Raw genomic sequence first — 15,555 nt, 5'->3', positions numbered from 1 at the left:
ATAAATCCGATTGGCTACAACGAACGCCAATCACGAGAACCGAGGCGGTACGTACCAGTCTGTTTCCGGACACTGATCGACTGCTAACAGTGGCCCTTCTAGTTATTCCAGTTTAGAAAGATGCGATTTGCAAGGCTAATGGTCACGTTTTTCCGACACGAGTGTTTGGTTTAAGGCCTTCTGTTGTGAGTAGGGACCTCTGCCGCTGGATGCTTGTGTTCAGGTTTGTTATATAAGTAGGCTGGGTTAATCAACTTTGGCGCCTTTCTTCCTACTTGTGCAATACTTGATGGACGAGTCTGCCCCGTGCTTCTCAGGTAACATATACACACCAGCTAAATGGTTATAAACACTTTTATTTGGTAAAGTTTTTCTTACCCGATATCCCTTTCATGCTCTCCAACAGCAGGGCTGGACAATGTTGGGAAAAATATATAATTTTTCTGATATTTTCGCAGTCCCGATTTGATTTGAAATGCATATTCTCAAAGCTGAATTTCATCTTGTTTTTCATACTTTACGTTTAAAAGCACAACTGCATGAAATACCTGCAAGACATAAACATAATTTTGTAAGGTAATGATAATGATAAAGACATCCGAAATATTTGTCGTAATTGAACTGTTTTCATTGGCGATTTCAATTTAAACTTAATAAACCGTTCAGTCCTGCAACATCTGACAGTGTGGAGACAGTGTGGTTACCTTGTTCAAATAACCCAAGAAAACAATCAGATACAATAATATTATGTTCTTGTCTTTTCTAAATGGCCCCAGTGGTTTGAGGGCTTTACAATGAGACTAGTGTACAAAAAAGCTCATCCTGCAATCTAGTGAGGGTTAACATTCAACACTTTACCTTGAATTATTATTAATTTTTTGCCTATTTGGAGTACTCACTTAGAAAACAAAATAAGATAAACTGCAAGGCCAAATTTATTCTAAGAGGCTTCATTTAAAAACTAACATGTTAAAACACAGCTTAACTATTAATCCGTCATGGGTCACTGGGGACTCAGCTCAGGGATCATTGTAAATTAAATGTAGAATTTTATCTCTTTTCGTATTTTGCACTTACAATACAGTCAAGTTAAAACTACATTAGGTAAAACAAACAAACAAACAAACGGTGCACTACAGATAACTACTGTGTTGCATTTTTTTACCACCACCAGACACCTCAGCTATACACTTAAATATTTTTGTAAATACAGTTTTTATTTATTTATTCTTCACTACCATCTTAATTTATTTTTTTAGTGTTTACTGTGTAATAGACAGTTACACTACAGTCTTTTTAACCTTTTGTTGTGATTTTGTGTGTGTTTTTTTTCTGCACACGTAATTTTGTTCAGTCAATGCATCAGTGACTCATTGACTGAATGACAATAAAAAATGTGAATGATTAAAATTCTAAATGTGTTATTGAGTAATTAATGAGAAGTGCAACTATGATATGAATACCTGAATTGAAATAATGTGGCTAAAGCAGCTTCAGAATAAGAATGTGGCTAAAGCAGTCTGTATATTCTGACAGAAAGCAACTGGGAAAGCAGAAGAGAGCCAAATACACTTAGAGGAAGAGATGACTCCTGGGATTCAGGCAGTGGTACGTGCTACCCAAGCATGGCTGCAGTCCTCCTGGCATGTCCAGGTGCCCTTTGCCTGGCTAGAAGCCTGTGTGGAGTGGCTACAAGGAGAGGCAGGAGGAGAAGCTCATCTGTCACAGCAGCAAACCAACCAGCAGGTAGGCAGGATGTGCGACTGTCTCAATGTACAACTCGATAGACAGAAATCAAATGCTTTGTTTTTGTCAACAAAAGTCTCAGGATTCCTTTCCTACCTGTTTCTGGATATTTCTCCAGAGCTCCAGAAACTCCAGTATACAGGGAGTGCAGAATTATTAGGCAAATGAGTATTTTGTCCACATCATCCTCTTCATGCATGTTGTCTTACTCTAAGCTGTATAGGCTCGAAAGCCTACTACCAATTAAGCATATTAGGTGATGTGCAACTCTGTAATGAGAAGGGGTGTGGTCTAATGACATCAACACCCTATATCAGGTGTGCATAATTATTAGGCAACGTCCTTTCCTTTGGCAAAATGGGTCAAAAGAAGGACTTGACAGGCTCAGAAAAGTCAAAAATAGTGAGATATCTTGCAGAGGGATGCAGCAGTCTCAAAATTGCAAAGCTTCTGAAGCGTGATCATCGAACAATCAAGCGTTTCATTCAAAATAGTCAACAGGGTCGCAAGAAGCGTGTGGAAAAACCAAGGCGCAAAATAACTGCCCATGAACTGAGAAAAGTCAAGCGTGCAGCCGCCAAGATGCCACTTGCCACCAGTTTGGCCATATTTCAGAGCTGCAACATCACTGGAGTGCCCAAAAGCACAAGGTGTGCAATACTCAGAGACATGGCCAAGGTAAGAAAGGCTGAAAGACGACCACCACTGAACAAGACACACAAGCTGAAATGTCAAGACTGGGCCAAGAAATATCTCAAGACTGATTTTTCTAAGGTTTTATGGACTGATGAAATGAGAGTGAGTCTTGATGGGCCAGATGGATGGGCCCGTGGCTGGATTGGTAAAGGGCAGAGAGCTCCAGTCCGACTCAGACGCCAGCAAGGTGGAGGTGGAGTACTGGTTTGGGCTGGTATCATCAAAGGTGAGCTTGTGGGGCCTTTTCGGGTTGAGGATGGAGTCAAGCTCAACTCCCAGTCCTACTGCCAGTTTCTGGAAGACACCTTCTTCAAGCAGTGGTACAGGAAGAAGTCTGCATCCTTCAAGAAAAACATGATTTTCATGCAGGACAATGCTCCATCACACGCGTCCAAGTACTCCACAGCGTGGCTGGCAAGAAAGGGTATAAAAGAAGAAAAACTAATGACATGGCCTCCTTGTTCACCTGATCTGAACCCCATTGAGAACCTGTGGTCCATCATCAAATGTGAGATTTACAAGGAGGGAAAACAGTACACCTCTCTGAACAGTGTCTGGGAGGCTGTGGTTGCTGCTGCACGCAATGTTGATGGTGAACAGATCAAAACACTGACAGAATCCATGGATGGCAGGCTTTTGAGTGTCCTTGCAAAGAAAGGTGGCTATATTGGTCGCTGATTTGTTTTTGTTTTGTTTTTGAATGTCAGAAATGTATATTTGTGAATGTGGAGATGTTATATTGGTTTCACTGGTAAAAATAAATAATTGAAATGGGTATATATTTGTTTTTTGTTAAGTTGCCTAATAATTATGCACAGTAATAGTCACCTGCACACACAGATATCCCCCTAAAATAGCTAAAACTAAAAACTACTTCCAAAAACATTCAGCTTTGATATTAATGAGTTTTTTGGGTTCATTGAAAACATGGTTGTTGTTCAATAATAAAATTATTCCTCAAAAATACAACTTGCCTAATAATTCTGCACTCCCTGTAGATTAAAAGGTCTTGTTTCCACTTATTGTCTTATAAGATGTTCGCTCACTTATTATGACATGGGTTAAGTATGGGTCACATGATAGAAGGTGGTCAGGGGGTGGATGGTTACCCCACTTTTTCCTCAAAGATGGTTACTGGCTTCGATGTGAACATGTGGATTTGATGTGGTTCATGCACATTTTATCACTCTTGGTAGAATAACCCAGTTTGAGCTGAATAACATCTGTGACACAGCAGTTAGTTCGGTGTCTCTTCCTTTTTTGCATTCATGTGATCTTCATATTTGCAAAATCCTGCACAAATATGCAGCTAGCAGAAGGCAAAACTCAAACAAACCTGGGGCTGATAACCAAGAAACAGAAGCCCAAGACCATACACATTTCTATCACTGTTAGCTGAGAACAAGGAGCTCATGCTAGAATAGGTAATAATGAGCAAATGTGGGTGACTGAAGAGTGAAAGGACACATTCTGGTCTGACAAATCCTGGTTTCTGTTACAACAAGCTGATGGCAGCATGAATCCATCCTACTCGGCGTCAGCTGTCGCAGCTTGCGGTGGCGTCATGTGGGGAATATTTCCCTGTATTGACGCATCATTTGTATGACACAGTGTACCAAAATATTGTTGTCGAACAGCTGTGCTCCTTTTTGGCCAAAGTTGTCTTTTTTTGTTGTTTTTTTTCCACTACATGCTTGGAAGAAGACAAAGTTTCTTGTTTTTTTTGTTTTTTTTTTTGTTTTTTTTTTCAAGGCACAAATAATCACCTCATGGTTTCAGCAGCATGCTGGTTCATTCAAGTGGTCCTGAGATCTCAACTCTGTAGAGCGCGTTTCTTACTCTGTTAAATCATTTTTCTGTAGAGTTTTTACTTTTTTTTCTGGATCTGAGTCACCGGTATCTGCAGGTAGCTTTGCACCAAAGCTTCCTTTAAAATAAAGGGTTGTTTTAACTGTGCGTCATTTAAAATACATATACATATAACAAAAGAATAAATTATGGGACTGGAAGTGAACATAATAGGTCCACTCTATGTGTAACTGCTGCTGAATGACAGTAAGTGAACCAAAAATGAATCTCACTGCTTGATGTGGTTTTTCAGGCGCTGGACCAATGGCTGTTAACAGACCTCAGAGACCTGGACTTTCCTGTCCTGCCTGAAGGGCTCGCTGAAGCCCAGAAGACTGAGCTCAGTGGCACCTTCTGCGTCCAGGTACAAACTTTCATGTTACATAGTTCATCCAGTTTCTTTATTTATTCTTGTTGTTGTTGGGGACAGTTCTGGTCATATTTTCAACAAAAAAAACAAATTAAAAAAAGCATGTAAAAACTGCAAACAATAGGCTGAGAACAATATGTGTACCAACAGCATAAAACCTGAGCTAAATCACATAAAGGCAAGTCACTCAGCTTTTCACATTGGGAGGGGGGTATTTAGGCGTTCCTGCTGCATTTATTTAACCGACCCGTAATTTTTTTAAGTAGTCTAAAATTTGAGGTTTTGTGTGTATTGTGTGTACATTTGTTATTGTTGTTTTTTTTGCTTTTGTGGCTTTTTTGCCTGCATCGGAGAGGGAAAAAAATTGCAAAGCAAGCTCTTGAGGAAATATAGCGCTTGAGTTAATGGTGATGATTAATTTGGGCTGTGCATACAGATAACTCACCTTGCTGGTGACACCAACGCTCGGTTGATCATCGTGCACAGAAATGGAAACATGACAAGAGGTCCAACTCTGTTTTAGGTCGACTCATTATTGGACATCAGTCAGCCGGCGTATGGTCAGCTGCAGAAGTGGAGGGGCACCGATTGTGCCAATGACGAGGTGTCTGCAGTCACACAGATCACCCAGAGGCCCTGGGAAGCCAAACCCACCCGTATGCTACTACTGCAGGTCAGAGTCATATGTGAATCGTAGTTGCCAGTAAAAAAAATCTCAGTTGAGTTACAGTAAAAGCCTTTTGAATGAATGCCTATATGTAAATAACAGCAGCGTTAACCTTAAAAAGCAGGCGTTGAATATGTGATGATGCTAGTTGTCTTCTTGGGTCACAAAAGGGAGATCAAAAATGGCAGATTTAAAACTTAAAATTTCATTTTAAAGCTTTTGGCTTTAAAATCATCATCCAGCATCCTGCGTTTGTCTGTGTCTTAGTAGCTTTTCAGCGTCTCACAGACAAACAGAAAAACATTCAGGCACTTCCTGTAGAGACAGAGCTTTAAACTGTGTTGTTAATAGAAAATATTGTCTGGACTCGTCTTGACTGCAGTGGCACGCAGTGTGTCCAGCACTTATCTGTGACCAGACTTTATCTTTGTATGTTTGGTTGAGTGGAATAATTCTGCTTCTCTTCCTGACTGAATCAGAGCGGACGGTACCATCAGTGAGAGCATATGAAAGAGTAAATTGCAGGAATATATGAGGCAGACTCTAATTTCCACCATAAGTAATATACTTTTCAGTGTATGTTTTTTTTTTTCTTCAAGAACAGTGCAGGTGTTGCTTAGAAACGTTGCTGTGGCTTTTAATATTATTTTAACTGTTTCTTAGACCATTTTTGATCAAAGAGTCGTAGATTAGCTTTGACTAGGACAGGACAGCCAGCGTGTATAATCATATTAAAAGAAATCGAAATAACAGTTATTTCCATACTGAATCAGTCTACATGGGTTTTAGAGTCTAAACAACCTACAGTGCTGTGGAAAATTATTTATTATTCACGATTTCTTTTTCTTTTCTTTTCTTTTTTTGCATATTTGTCACGCTGGCATGTTTCAGATCATCAAACAATTTTGCATTTTTAAACAATAATAAACTTAGTAAATATAAATGACTGTTTTAGAACTGTGTGTGAAAAAATAATTGCCCCTAAATGTCATAGCTGGCTGTGACACCTTTGTCACCAAGAACTGCAATCAAGTGTTTGTGATAACTGAGTGAGTTGTTCACATCACTGTGGAGGAATTTTGGCCCCCTCATCTTTTCAGAGTTATTATCATTCAGCCACACTGGAGGGTTTTCGAGTATCATTGACCTGTTTAAAGTTATGCTACAGTATCCAGAGTTATTATAAGTCCAGACTTTGACCACGGACACTCCAAAACCTCTTTTTTTTTTTTTTTTTTTTTTTTTTTTGGAGTCATTCAGAGGATGATTGGCTCACGTGTTTAGGATCAAACTGATGGATGGACATTCTCCTTCAGGATTTTCTGGTAGAGATCAGAATTCATGGTTCAATCATTTACTGCAAGTCATCCTGAAGCAGCAAAACAGCCCCAGACCATTACACTACCACCACCGTGTTCGACCGCTGGTATGATTTTGTTCCTATGAAATGCTGTGTTAGTTTTACACCAGATGTAACGAGACTCAAACCTTCCACAAGTTCAACTTTTCTCTCATCAGTCCACAGACTTTTTTCCCCCCAAAATATGTACATACATCCCAAAATAGATGTTGTTCTGGAGTCTCCTGGATGAGCTGTCGGTGAGCTCTTAGAGTAATTTTAGCAGACCAGCCACTTCTGGGAAGGTTCACCACTGTTCCATGTTTTCTCCATTTGTGGATAAACTTTAGAAATGGTTTTGTAATCATTTCCAGACTGATAGATGTCAATGATTTGTTTCTCAGCTGTTTTGAGTTTCTTTAGATTGTGTTAATTTAAATCATTTCTTGATTTAGCAGGTTTGGCAGTAAACCTGGTTGTGGCCAGTCTAATTGAACTCAGTTTATTTTTAACATTTTTAGATAGTCATATTTCCCTTATTTAGTGAAATTGTAAATTAAATTAAATATACTAATTTACACAAATGCACAAATCATCTACTATGTTTTTTTGTTTTTTTTTCAAATTTTCCTTTATGCTTTAATACGTCTACATTCATAAGTAAAGAGCAGTTACAGAGCTGTTAAGTTTTGGCCCAGATATTTCTGTCTAAATCCAAACCCTCACATATTTATGAGAGCCTCCAGACAACAGCCCACGGGGTCTCAGATTACTGCACAAAATGAACTGAAAAATTCACACAACTGTCTTTTAATCTGTTTAATTCACACAAAAAGAGAAACACACTTTTATTATAGATTTGCATAAATGTCATCATAATCTTTTTATTATTTACGTGTTTTCTGATCAAACATGTTTGATTGCACAGGTGACAGATGGAGTTCAGAGCCTGGAGGCTATGGAGTATCAGCCGATCCCTGCTCTCAGTGCAGCACTCAGGTTAAAGATTGATCTGTAAAACATGTTACTGCAATATCGTGTCTTTTTACTGCTAGTTATCTGAAAAAAATTTAAAGGGCACATGTCTGCCTAAAATGAAGTAAAAGTCTTTTGCTCCTAACAATTGCCTCGAGTTTTATAGAAACACAAGTATCCAAGCACAACGAGAAATGGATGAAATGTTGTTGTTATTGTTAATTAAAAATAAGAACTAGACATTTTCCTGAAATGTTGCTGACTCTTGCAGGCCCGGTGCAAAGCTGCAGCTGCAAGGAAAGATAGTTTGCAGACTTGGTGTTTTGCTTTTGGGGCCGTCCAACATCAAAATCCTCGGTGGTGAGGTTGAAGACCTGGTGGACAGGAATAACCAGGTAACCTCTAACGATTTCTCGTACGTTTTGTCTCATTTAAAATAAATGTTCCTTCTGATTTCTCTTTTCTTGTATAAAACTACACAAAGATATTATAGGATTTTGTATAGCAATAAGATGGAGTACACCATACACATTCAGTGGCTTATTTTGGTACTGTTGTGATAGGGCAGGGTGCTGTGTCGGACACTGGGACTTCCTGAGCAGGAACAGGAAGCAGAGGAGGCTCCAGCACAACAACAAGGTATATGTATTAGACTCTGTGTAGCTTCAAAGATCATCCATCATCGGCACAATGTGACACTACATACACTTTATTAGAAATTTAGACATTCTGTCTTATATGGCTTTGCTTTTTTTTTCTTCTTTAATCTAACCTGCCCATTTTTTGAAATGATACTAACATATATGTTGTTGTTGTTTTTTTTCTTTTTCTTTGTTTTAAGGTAACCAGGAAGTGGATGATCTGGATCTTGATGATGCAGAGCTGTTAGCCAGTCTCGAGGCCCAAGAGGAAGTTGAAATGCTTCAGGTTGAACCTGCCCGAGACAGCGGCTACAGCACGCTGCACGAGGCTTCCATTCAGTCTTCGAGAAGCTCGTCCATCAGGAGCCTTGTCCCAGCCGCTTCGTCCAGGTGGGTGGTAAACAATGTGATGTCTTGACATTTCGATGCTGCAAAGCCTCACTTTGCACTGTCGTGGAAATCGTGGCATTTCTAGTTTTAACATCACTTATATCTTCAGGAGGAAAAAAAAAAGACTTTAAGATGGTTTTAATGCATTCGTCTTACAGTGTTTTCACAAAGTTTTCTAATAAAATGTCTTTACGTCGCTGCGGCCGGTGACGAGAACAACATTCTTAACAAATACGTACTGAAGGCAGTATACCTACAGCAGGAGGAGAAATCACAGGGTAGATTCAAATGTCACGACAATTTCCGTTTGATTTAAAGTTCATCAATTTCCTGAAGAGACAGAAGCTGCTGAGAATAAAGTGGAACGTACACCGGTCATTTTGAGATGGAGGAAAAAGACAGTTCATATGTCATGATGTAAAATGCTAAGCGAGTTGTGCAGGGTACAATTATTTCCAGGAGGAATGAACTGCAGAGTCACTAGTTTACACTGGCCTCATTGACTTACACAGAGAAATAACATTGTCTCATATTTAGCTGTTATATCGTTTCAATGTTGTGATGATGAATATTCAAGGATAGGATGATGCAAAGTGTTGTCGCTACAGTTTTTTCAAATTTATGTCTGTGTGAACTTCTTTGTCCAGTCTTCTGTGTACGCTTTGAACAATGAGCTGATTAACCCCGATGATTTAAAAGCCCTGTTAACTCAGTCCGACATAATTTGCTGTTGTCTTTCAGAAGTGAACTCTCCACCCGCTCTGACAGAGGTGGCTCGACCCGAAGCAGCAGAAATGGTTTAGACCAGGGTTACCTAAATGATGACGAACACGCGGAAGCTGACCTCTTTGACTCAGTCCCCCCCGATGCAGTTCATCAACAGATCCAAGATCACAGCATGGCAGACGAAGACTTTCCTGACGAAGACTTTGACGACCTTCCCCTGGAGGAGCTGGACAGTGTGATTTTCCAGGAAAATGAAAGTGTCCCCACACCATCTGACAGCAGTTACAGAAACACACCACAGAACAGCAGAATAACAGGAAATCCCAACAGAGCAACAAAACCCCAAGCTGCTCTGTTTGAATCATGCACTTTGAGTGGCTCTGGGTCACGACTTGGGTCTATCAACTCCAGATCCAGCGCACAGAAAAGGGACACTAGAGAAGCTTCAGAGCAATTAACCAAGACAACTCCCGAGCTATTTCTTTCTCCAGCAGCTTCAGAGGCAGCACGTGAATTATATTTGGCTGCTAATGACGAGATTGATTTTGTGGATGAAGATATGGACTGCATTTTGGAAGAGGCAGAAACCAGTGGGAAGACTAGTGGACCAAATGAGATCCCTGTTCAGCATAGGTCTAGTAGAGGCACCGAGAGCACTAGCTACGAAACAGAAGCTTCAAGATCGTCCAAACAAAATGCTCGGAGTGGCAGCACACTCCCTCCTGTCACTCTGACCTCTCCACCCTTTACATACTTGTGCTTGCTAGAAAATTTAATGTCCAAACCACTTCTCCACACCATGGAGATCCATGTCAAAGCTTTCATTGTGACTCTCTTGGGAAAACTGAGCAGCAGTAATGGCGTTTGGAGTGTTTCTGCTACAATATCTGACGGGACCGGTTACCTGGACGTGGAGCTGTCCAATGAAGTTTTGACAGGCCTTCTGGGCTTCTCGGTAGCAGAGAAGGGAGCCCTGAAGCGTGACCCGTCTCGGAGAGGTGAGCTGGATGCGGGGATGAGGAGATGCCAGGAAGAGCTTGTGGACATGTGCTGCATTATGACTGTTATTGTTCAACCAGAGGGCAGGAAAGCGGTGGTGACCAAAGTGGACCCCGTCAGCGAGAAAACACTCCAGGAGCTTGAGCAGAGGGTGAGGGACGGGAGAAAATAAACATAGTGGTTGAGGGGAAGTGGGCGATAATGAGAAAATTGCAGGCAGCGGAAAAGTATATTGCCCTTAGGCAGAGATAAAAAAATTGCCAACAAAACTGTGGCAGATGTAACATCACTCAGTGGCCTTGAAAGTTTTCTTTTCATGTAATGAAACTAATAGTTGCGTTGCGTGGAAGGAAAAAAATCACGCTAGTTTCAGATTAAGGTAGTTATTTTAATTGGTGATCAACCTGCCCTTCTGCTTCAGATTTGGAGAGCAGAAGGTGTGAAATGATGATCAGCATCCCATCTGCTCCATGTGAATGTGACGTTCTGCCATTTGTCATTGGAGGATTTCATTCATCTATTCATTGTGTTGTTTTCTGCTTAGAATGCGCCGCATTGCTCACAAGCACACTAAACAGATTCAACAAACAAAGGTGGTTATGTGCAAATCAGATCAGACATCCCGGTTTTCAAGGCCCCAAATTCTGCTTAATGCTGAAAACTACCCGAAGAGCAGGGCGAAGTATACAAGATGAGAGGAGGGATGTTGGGGGGGGTGGGGTGTTAGTCGTCTGATTGTGGTAATGAATTGCCAGCCTTTGCATTCATTCAGTACAACCATTACTTCTTACTGAAAAGTGATTGAATAGCCAAGGGCAATGCGGGTCTTTAATAAACTCCCTCAGAGAAGAATGAGAGGAAAGAAAGATAAAGGAGAGGCCATGAGCTTCGATTATTTCCGTTCATTACAGAGTCTCGTCTGTTTTTGTCTTTTAAGAACGCGCATACCACAAATTTAATGCATTGTCTGCATTTACTGTATCTTGAACGTTTTTATATATACATTTTTTTTTTTGTCTTGCGCTCTGTGACTAATAAAAATGTGCACGTCCTTGTTGCTATGCTTATCTTTCCTTTCTGAGCGTTGTGTTTTTTCCAGTTTAGCTGAATAACGTTATAAAGCAGACTGCCTCACAGATACACCGTGTTTCATTTGGTCTCTATCAAACGCAGCTGTTGGATATGCACTGTTTAAGCACACAGTATTTAAAAGTATCTCTAATTACTACCTGGGCTTCTTTAGAGGAGTCAGAGATCTCACTTTCAGATGAAACATTTTAAGAATTTCTGCTACATAAATTACTCAGTGTCTCTTCTGCCTTGTCTACATCTTCTCTTAGGTGTGATAATGAGCAAAACACGGGCTATTAAAATGTATGTTATATGCATAGAATTGTGTTTCTGTGGTGGGAGCGCACCTGCATGTATATTGTAGTCTTATGCCACTGTGTGCACTTCCATTCAGGTAGCCGGTCTTGGTTCATTAAGCGCTAATCAGCTTGAACATCTAAATCAGGACCCTGCTATGCATGTTGATAGCCTGTTATGTGCTAATGAAGCTGAATTTGGTGGAGGGCTGAGTGAGGGAGGGGGAAAGCAGCAACCCATAGGGAGATACAAGTGGAATAACTATTGGGTGATAGAGTAAATGAACTGAGAGGGGAGTGCTTGTTCACCGGGTATGAAAGCAAACCAGCAGTCTGCTCCCCATATTATTGGGTGGCTGTATGGTGAGTAACAAGGAGTACACAATACATTTATTTCCTGTTTATATGCAGTCATACTACAGAAACCATGAGTGCACTTTAGAAGTACCATCAAGTTTAAAGAGCTGTCACTGATTTAGCTCTGTCAGCACACAATGGTTGTTCACTCATAGCTGTTAATTACCCAGAGCTATAAGAGTCTAAAGAGAACGATCAATTTAAAAAAAAGGTTCCGTTTTAAACACAAAGTTTTAAGGTTTTGATTTATTTACTGAATGAAAAATACAAGTTTATTTCATATGGGTGTAGAGGCAAATAGGTCCATCTCATTTATTGACTTCACTGACCCTAGAGAGTCACAGATTACTGTGGAGAGATTGTACACAGTTACCTTGATGATAGGTATCAGTATGTACAAATAAAATAAATTTCACTCCAATTTAATAAAGGTTACATGTGGACTTCAGCCCTACTGTTTATATTGTAAGTAAATGATTAAAACTCACTTTATTTTCTATTGAAACTATCATATATATATATATATTTAATGCTCTGGAAAAAAGTTGAGAAGAGCCTCTGAATGTAGTGGAAAAGAAACTGAAAACTTGGAAGAAACTGAGGTTATTATTAAATTCTAGCAAAACGTGTATGATTTTTAGTAGCAGGGATAATAAAAATTCCAACACCTTTTTTTTTTCGGGTTTTTCAATCTTGGGTTGGAGGAATGCAAAATAAAGTCAGGTTTATGATGAAATGTTGAAATGGGAAGATTGTATGAAACTAGATTTTTGACAAAAAGATGGCAGTAAGATGTAGCACAGCGGTGTAGTCATTAGCAGGATGCTTCAGGTTGAGCGGTTCAAAGACAAAGTTAGAGAGGCAAGGTGGTTTGGGCATGTGCAGAGGACGGACGTTGTATATACACAGGGCAAAAGATCTTAGATCTGGAGCTCCCAGGCAAGAGTACAAGAGGAAACCTTAGAGAAGATTTGTGGATATAGTGAAGGAGGAGTGTGACAGAGAAGGATGCTATGGACTGTGGTGACCAGCTGAAAGTAGAAGTGTGAAATCAAATTTGATAACTAACCATCATTTATGTTGGGAGGCTCATAAACAATTTTAAAAAGCGCAAAACTGTTTCAATATCCTATAAAACCAAACATATCTTAATTCAGAAATCCTTATAGATACTAGCTCCATACTTGACCATCTGTGTGGAGGAAACACATTCAAAACAGACACTAACCCAGTTTATACTCTACAGAATAAAGCTGTAAAAAATCATTGGCAGCCAATGGATTATTCAACACTGCAGTGATAATGTACAACACACAAAGTAATCTTCTTCCAAACTGTATTCAGCGATGGTTTGAAATTGGAGCGATAAAGTATGAACCCAGAGGGAAAGGCAGGACATCTGGAGCGGTTGTGACAGGAATGTGTGGCTCGCTATATTATTTATTTATTTATTTATTTTCTCTTTTTTGTTGTTGTTGAAAACATTTTACTGAAGTGAAGGGTTTGAGTACTCCTTCCCCCACTGCTGTATATGAAGCATTTTAGTGCAGACAGTCAATTACTACAATGTACGAGGTCAGGGAACAAATAAAGAGGAGACAAGCCAAACATTTCAGCATTTTTGCCATTACTATGACCTTATGACTAATTCCTCTAAAACGTATGGCTCATGCACTATGGGTCGGGGGTTCTTTTGAAAGCAGGCTGAAAGTTTTGTGGGGAAATAATATATATATATATATATATATATATATATATGTATTCTTTTTACCTTTTAAAGGTTTTTCAGTAGCACATGATAAATAAAAATACATTTAGAAGCAGCATGAGAAAGTACTCGAATGCCCTAGCCTTTCATTTTGAAAATGATTTCCTTGATTATGTTGGTTTTCCACTTTTGTCTCAGTCCAGAGCGGTAGCAGGGGGACAAAATAAGCTTTTTCATTCCCCTGTGAGTTTGGATGTACCTTTCCAAATTGCAAATAGCGGGCCAGTTGTGAAGGGACGGAGTACACGCAGGCGACAGAGAGAGCACCGTGTTAATTTTGTAATGTTCATGTACAGCTGCACTGAACCTTTCCGGTCATTACAATTATCCGTGTAAAAAGTACATGAACAATTCTAATGCCCCTCCTGCTGTAGCAGCTGTAATTTTCTTTGCCCTATTACATTCAGTAATGAAAAATCCACTTAGATAGCTCAACCTCTCTTTTAGGCCTCCATCAAAATGAGCAAATGGTTTCTCTTTATGGCAAAAACATACCTCTAAATGCCTATGTGTGTGTGTGTGTGTGTGCGTGCCTGCTGTGACTTGAGAATGTGAATCATTAAAGGAATAGAAAATTATGAGGAAATTGGACATGGGAAACAATAAAGTACCTTTCCACTTTGATTTGCCTCATCTGGGTGGATGGAGAAGATGATTATTGTGCTTTTAAAAAGAACCAAGAAAAGACCCATTTCATGCTCAAATCAAAGTTGTCAAGGGCTTTAGGTTCATGTATAAAAGTTTTCCATGTACTATGTATATGCACTTAGCTGTGATGAAATGTATTGTATTTTTCAATTCAGTTCTGCCTTATTTGTATAGCACAAGTTTGCATTCGTAGTTATATCAAGGAGTTTTATACTGTATTATACGATTTGTAATACACAATAAAAAATATTGTATTTTGAATCTGTTAAATAAGAGAATGTCAGACATTTATTTTCCAACAATAATTACAGTGATACATCCCATATGCACATCTTTTCTTCTTCACTGTCTGCCTCACCTGCCTTCATACCACCCATCTCCCTACCGCCCTGCTCTGTCACACCAACCCTCTGCATGTCCTCCTTCACTTTCCTCCTGCCTGGCAGCTCCATCTTCAACATCTTTTTGTGCAGCATATCTACTGTCCCTCCTCTGCACATGCCCAAACCATGCCACTCTAAATTTGTCTCCAATACACACATGAAATTTAAAGAAAGGAAAAATCATACATCTTTAATGAGGATTTTTTTATTGTTCACAAGAAAGTAAAACCAGACACTCAAAGTATAGCAGTGTAGAAATATTTGCAGCTGAATGTTATAAATTCACTAATTTATGTCAAATATGGTAAAGGCACTTCTTATACAGTGTATAAAATGTTAAACTCTTTAATTTTTATGGAAAGATCATTATTGAAGAAGTAAAAATACACTGTAAAAATATTGCATCATGTATGATTTTGAAATGAAGGATTTTTCTATATTCAGCATTAACAGTAATTTTCTTCATACTTTTTAACCACACATAGAATTTGACCATTTGCAGAAAGCTTTAAAAAACAAACAAACAATAATGTAGTAGCAGAAAACATTTTACATTTTTTTCAGTTTTTTTTAGTTAGCGTTTTTTTTGTTTTTACAGTGTAAGTACCGCTTGAGCTGGCGTAATAAAATGGGGA

The 15,555-nt window shown here is 39.3% G+C and overlaps 1 protein-coding gene across 2 annotated transcripts; it reads left to right on the top strand.

Moving 5' to 3' along the window:
• Positions 1-33: 33 nt before the first annotated feature.
• rmi1 (RMI1, RecQ mediated genome instability 1, homolog (S. cerevisiae)) lies at positions 34-11,533 on the top strand. Of its 2 annotated transcripts, XM_084945849.1 has the most exons (9): positions 34-317; positions 1,537-1,746; positions 4,544-4,654; positions 5,184-5,333; positions 7,595-7,665; positions 7,913-8,036; positions 8,205-8,280; positions 8,483-8,672; positions 9,414-11,533. In XM_084945849.1, exons 2-9 carry the CDS (start codon positions 1,585-1,587, stop codon positions 10,567-10,569), a joined length of 2,040 nt encoding a protein of 679 aa, XP_084801975.1. In that variant the 5' UTR covers positions 34-317; positions 1,537-1,584; the 3' UTR covers positions 10,570-11,533. The 2 variants fall into 2 exon arrangements, with proteins under 2 accessions (XP_084801975.1, XP_084801976.1); XM_084945850.1 differs by lacking the exons at positions 34-317; positions 1,537-1,746; positions 4,544-4,654 and having other exon boundaries at positions 5,219-6,753.
• Positions 11,534-15,555: the final 4,022 nt, after the last annotated feature.

The sequence above is a fragment of the Perissodus microlepis genome, chromosome 12, assembly GCF_051167445.1.
Source record: "Perissodus microlepis isolate ML-2025 ecotype Zambia chromosome 12, ASM5116744v1, whole genome shotgun sequence".
NCBI lineage: Eukaryota > Metazoa > Chordata > Actinopteri > Cichliformes > Cichlidae > Perissodus > Perissodus microlepis.
Note: the sequence above shows the minus strand (reverse complement) of the source record. Positions and strands in the feature narration are given on the sequence as shown.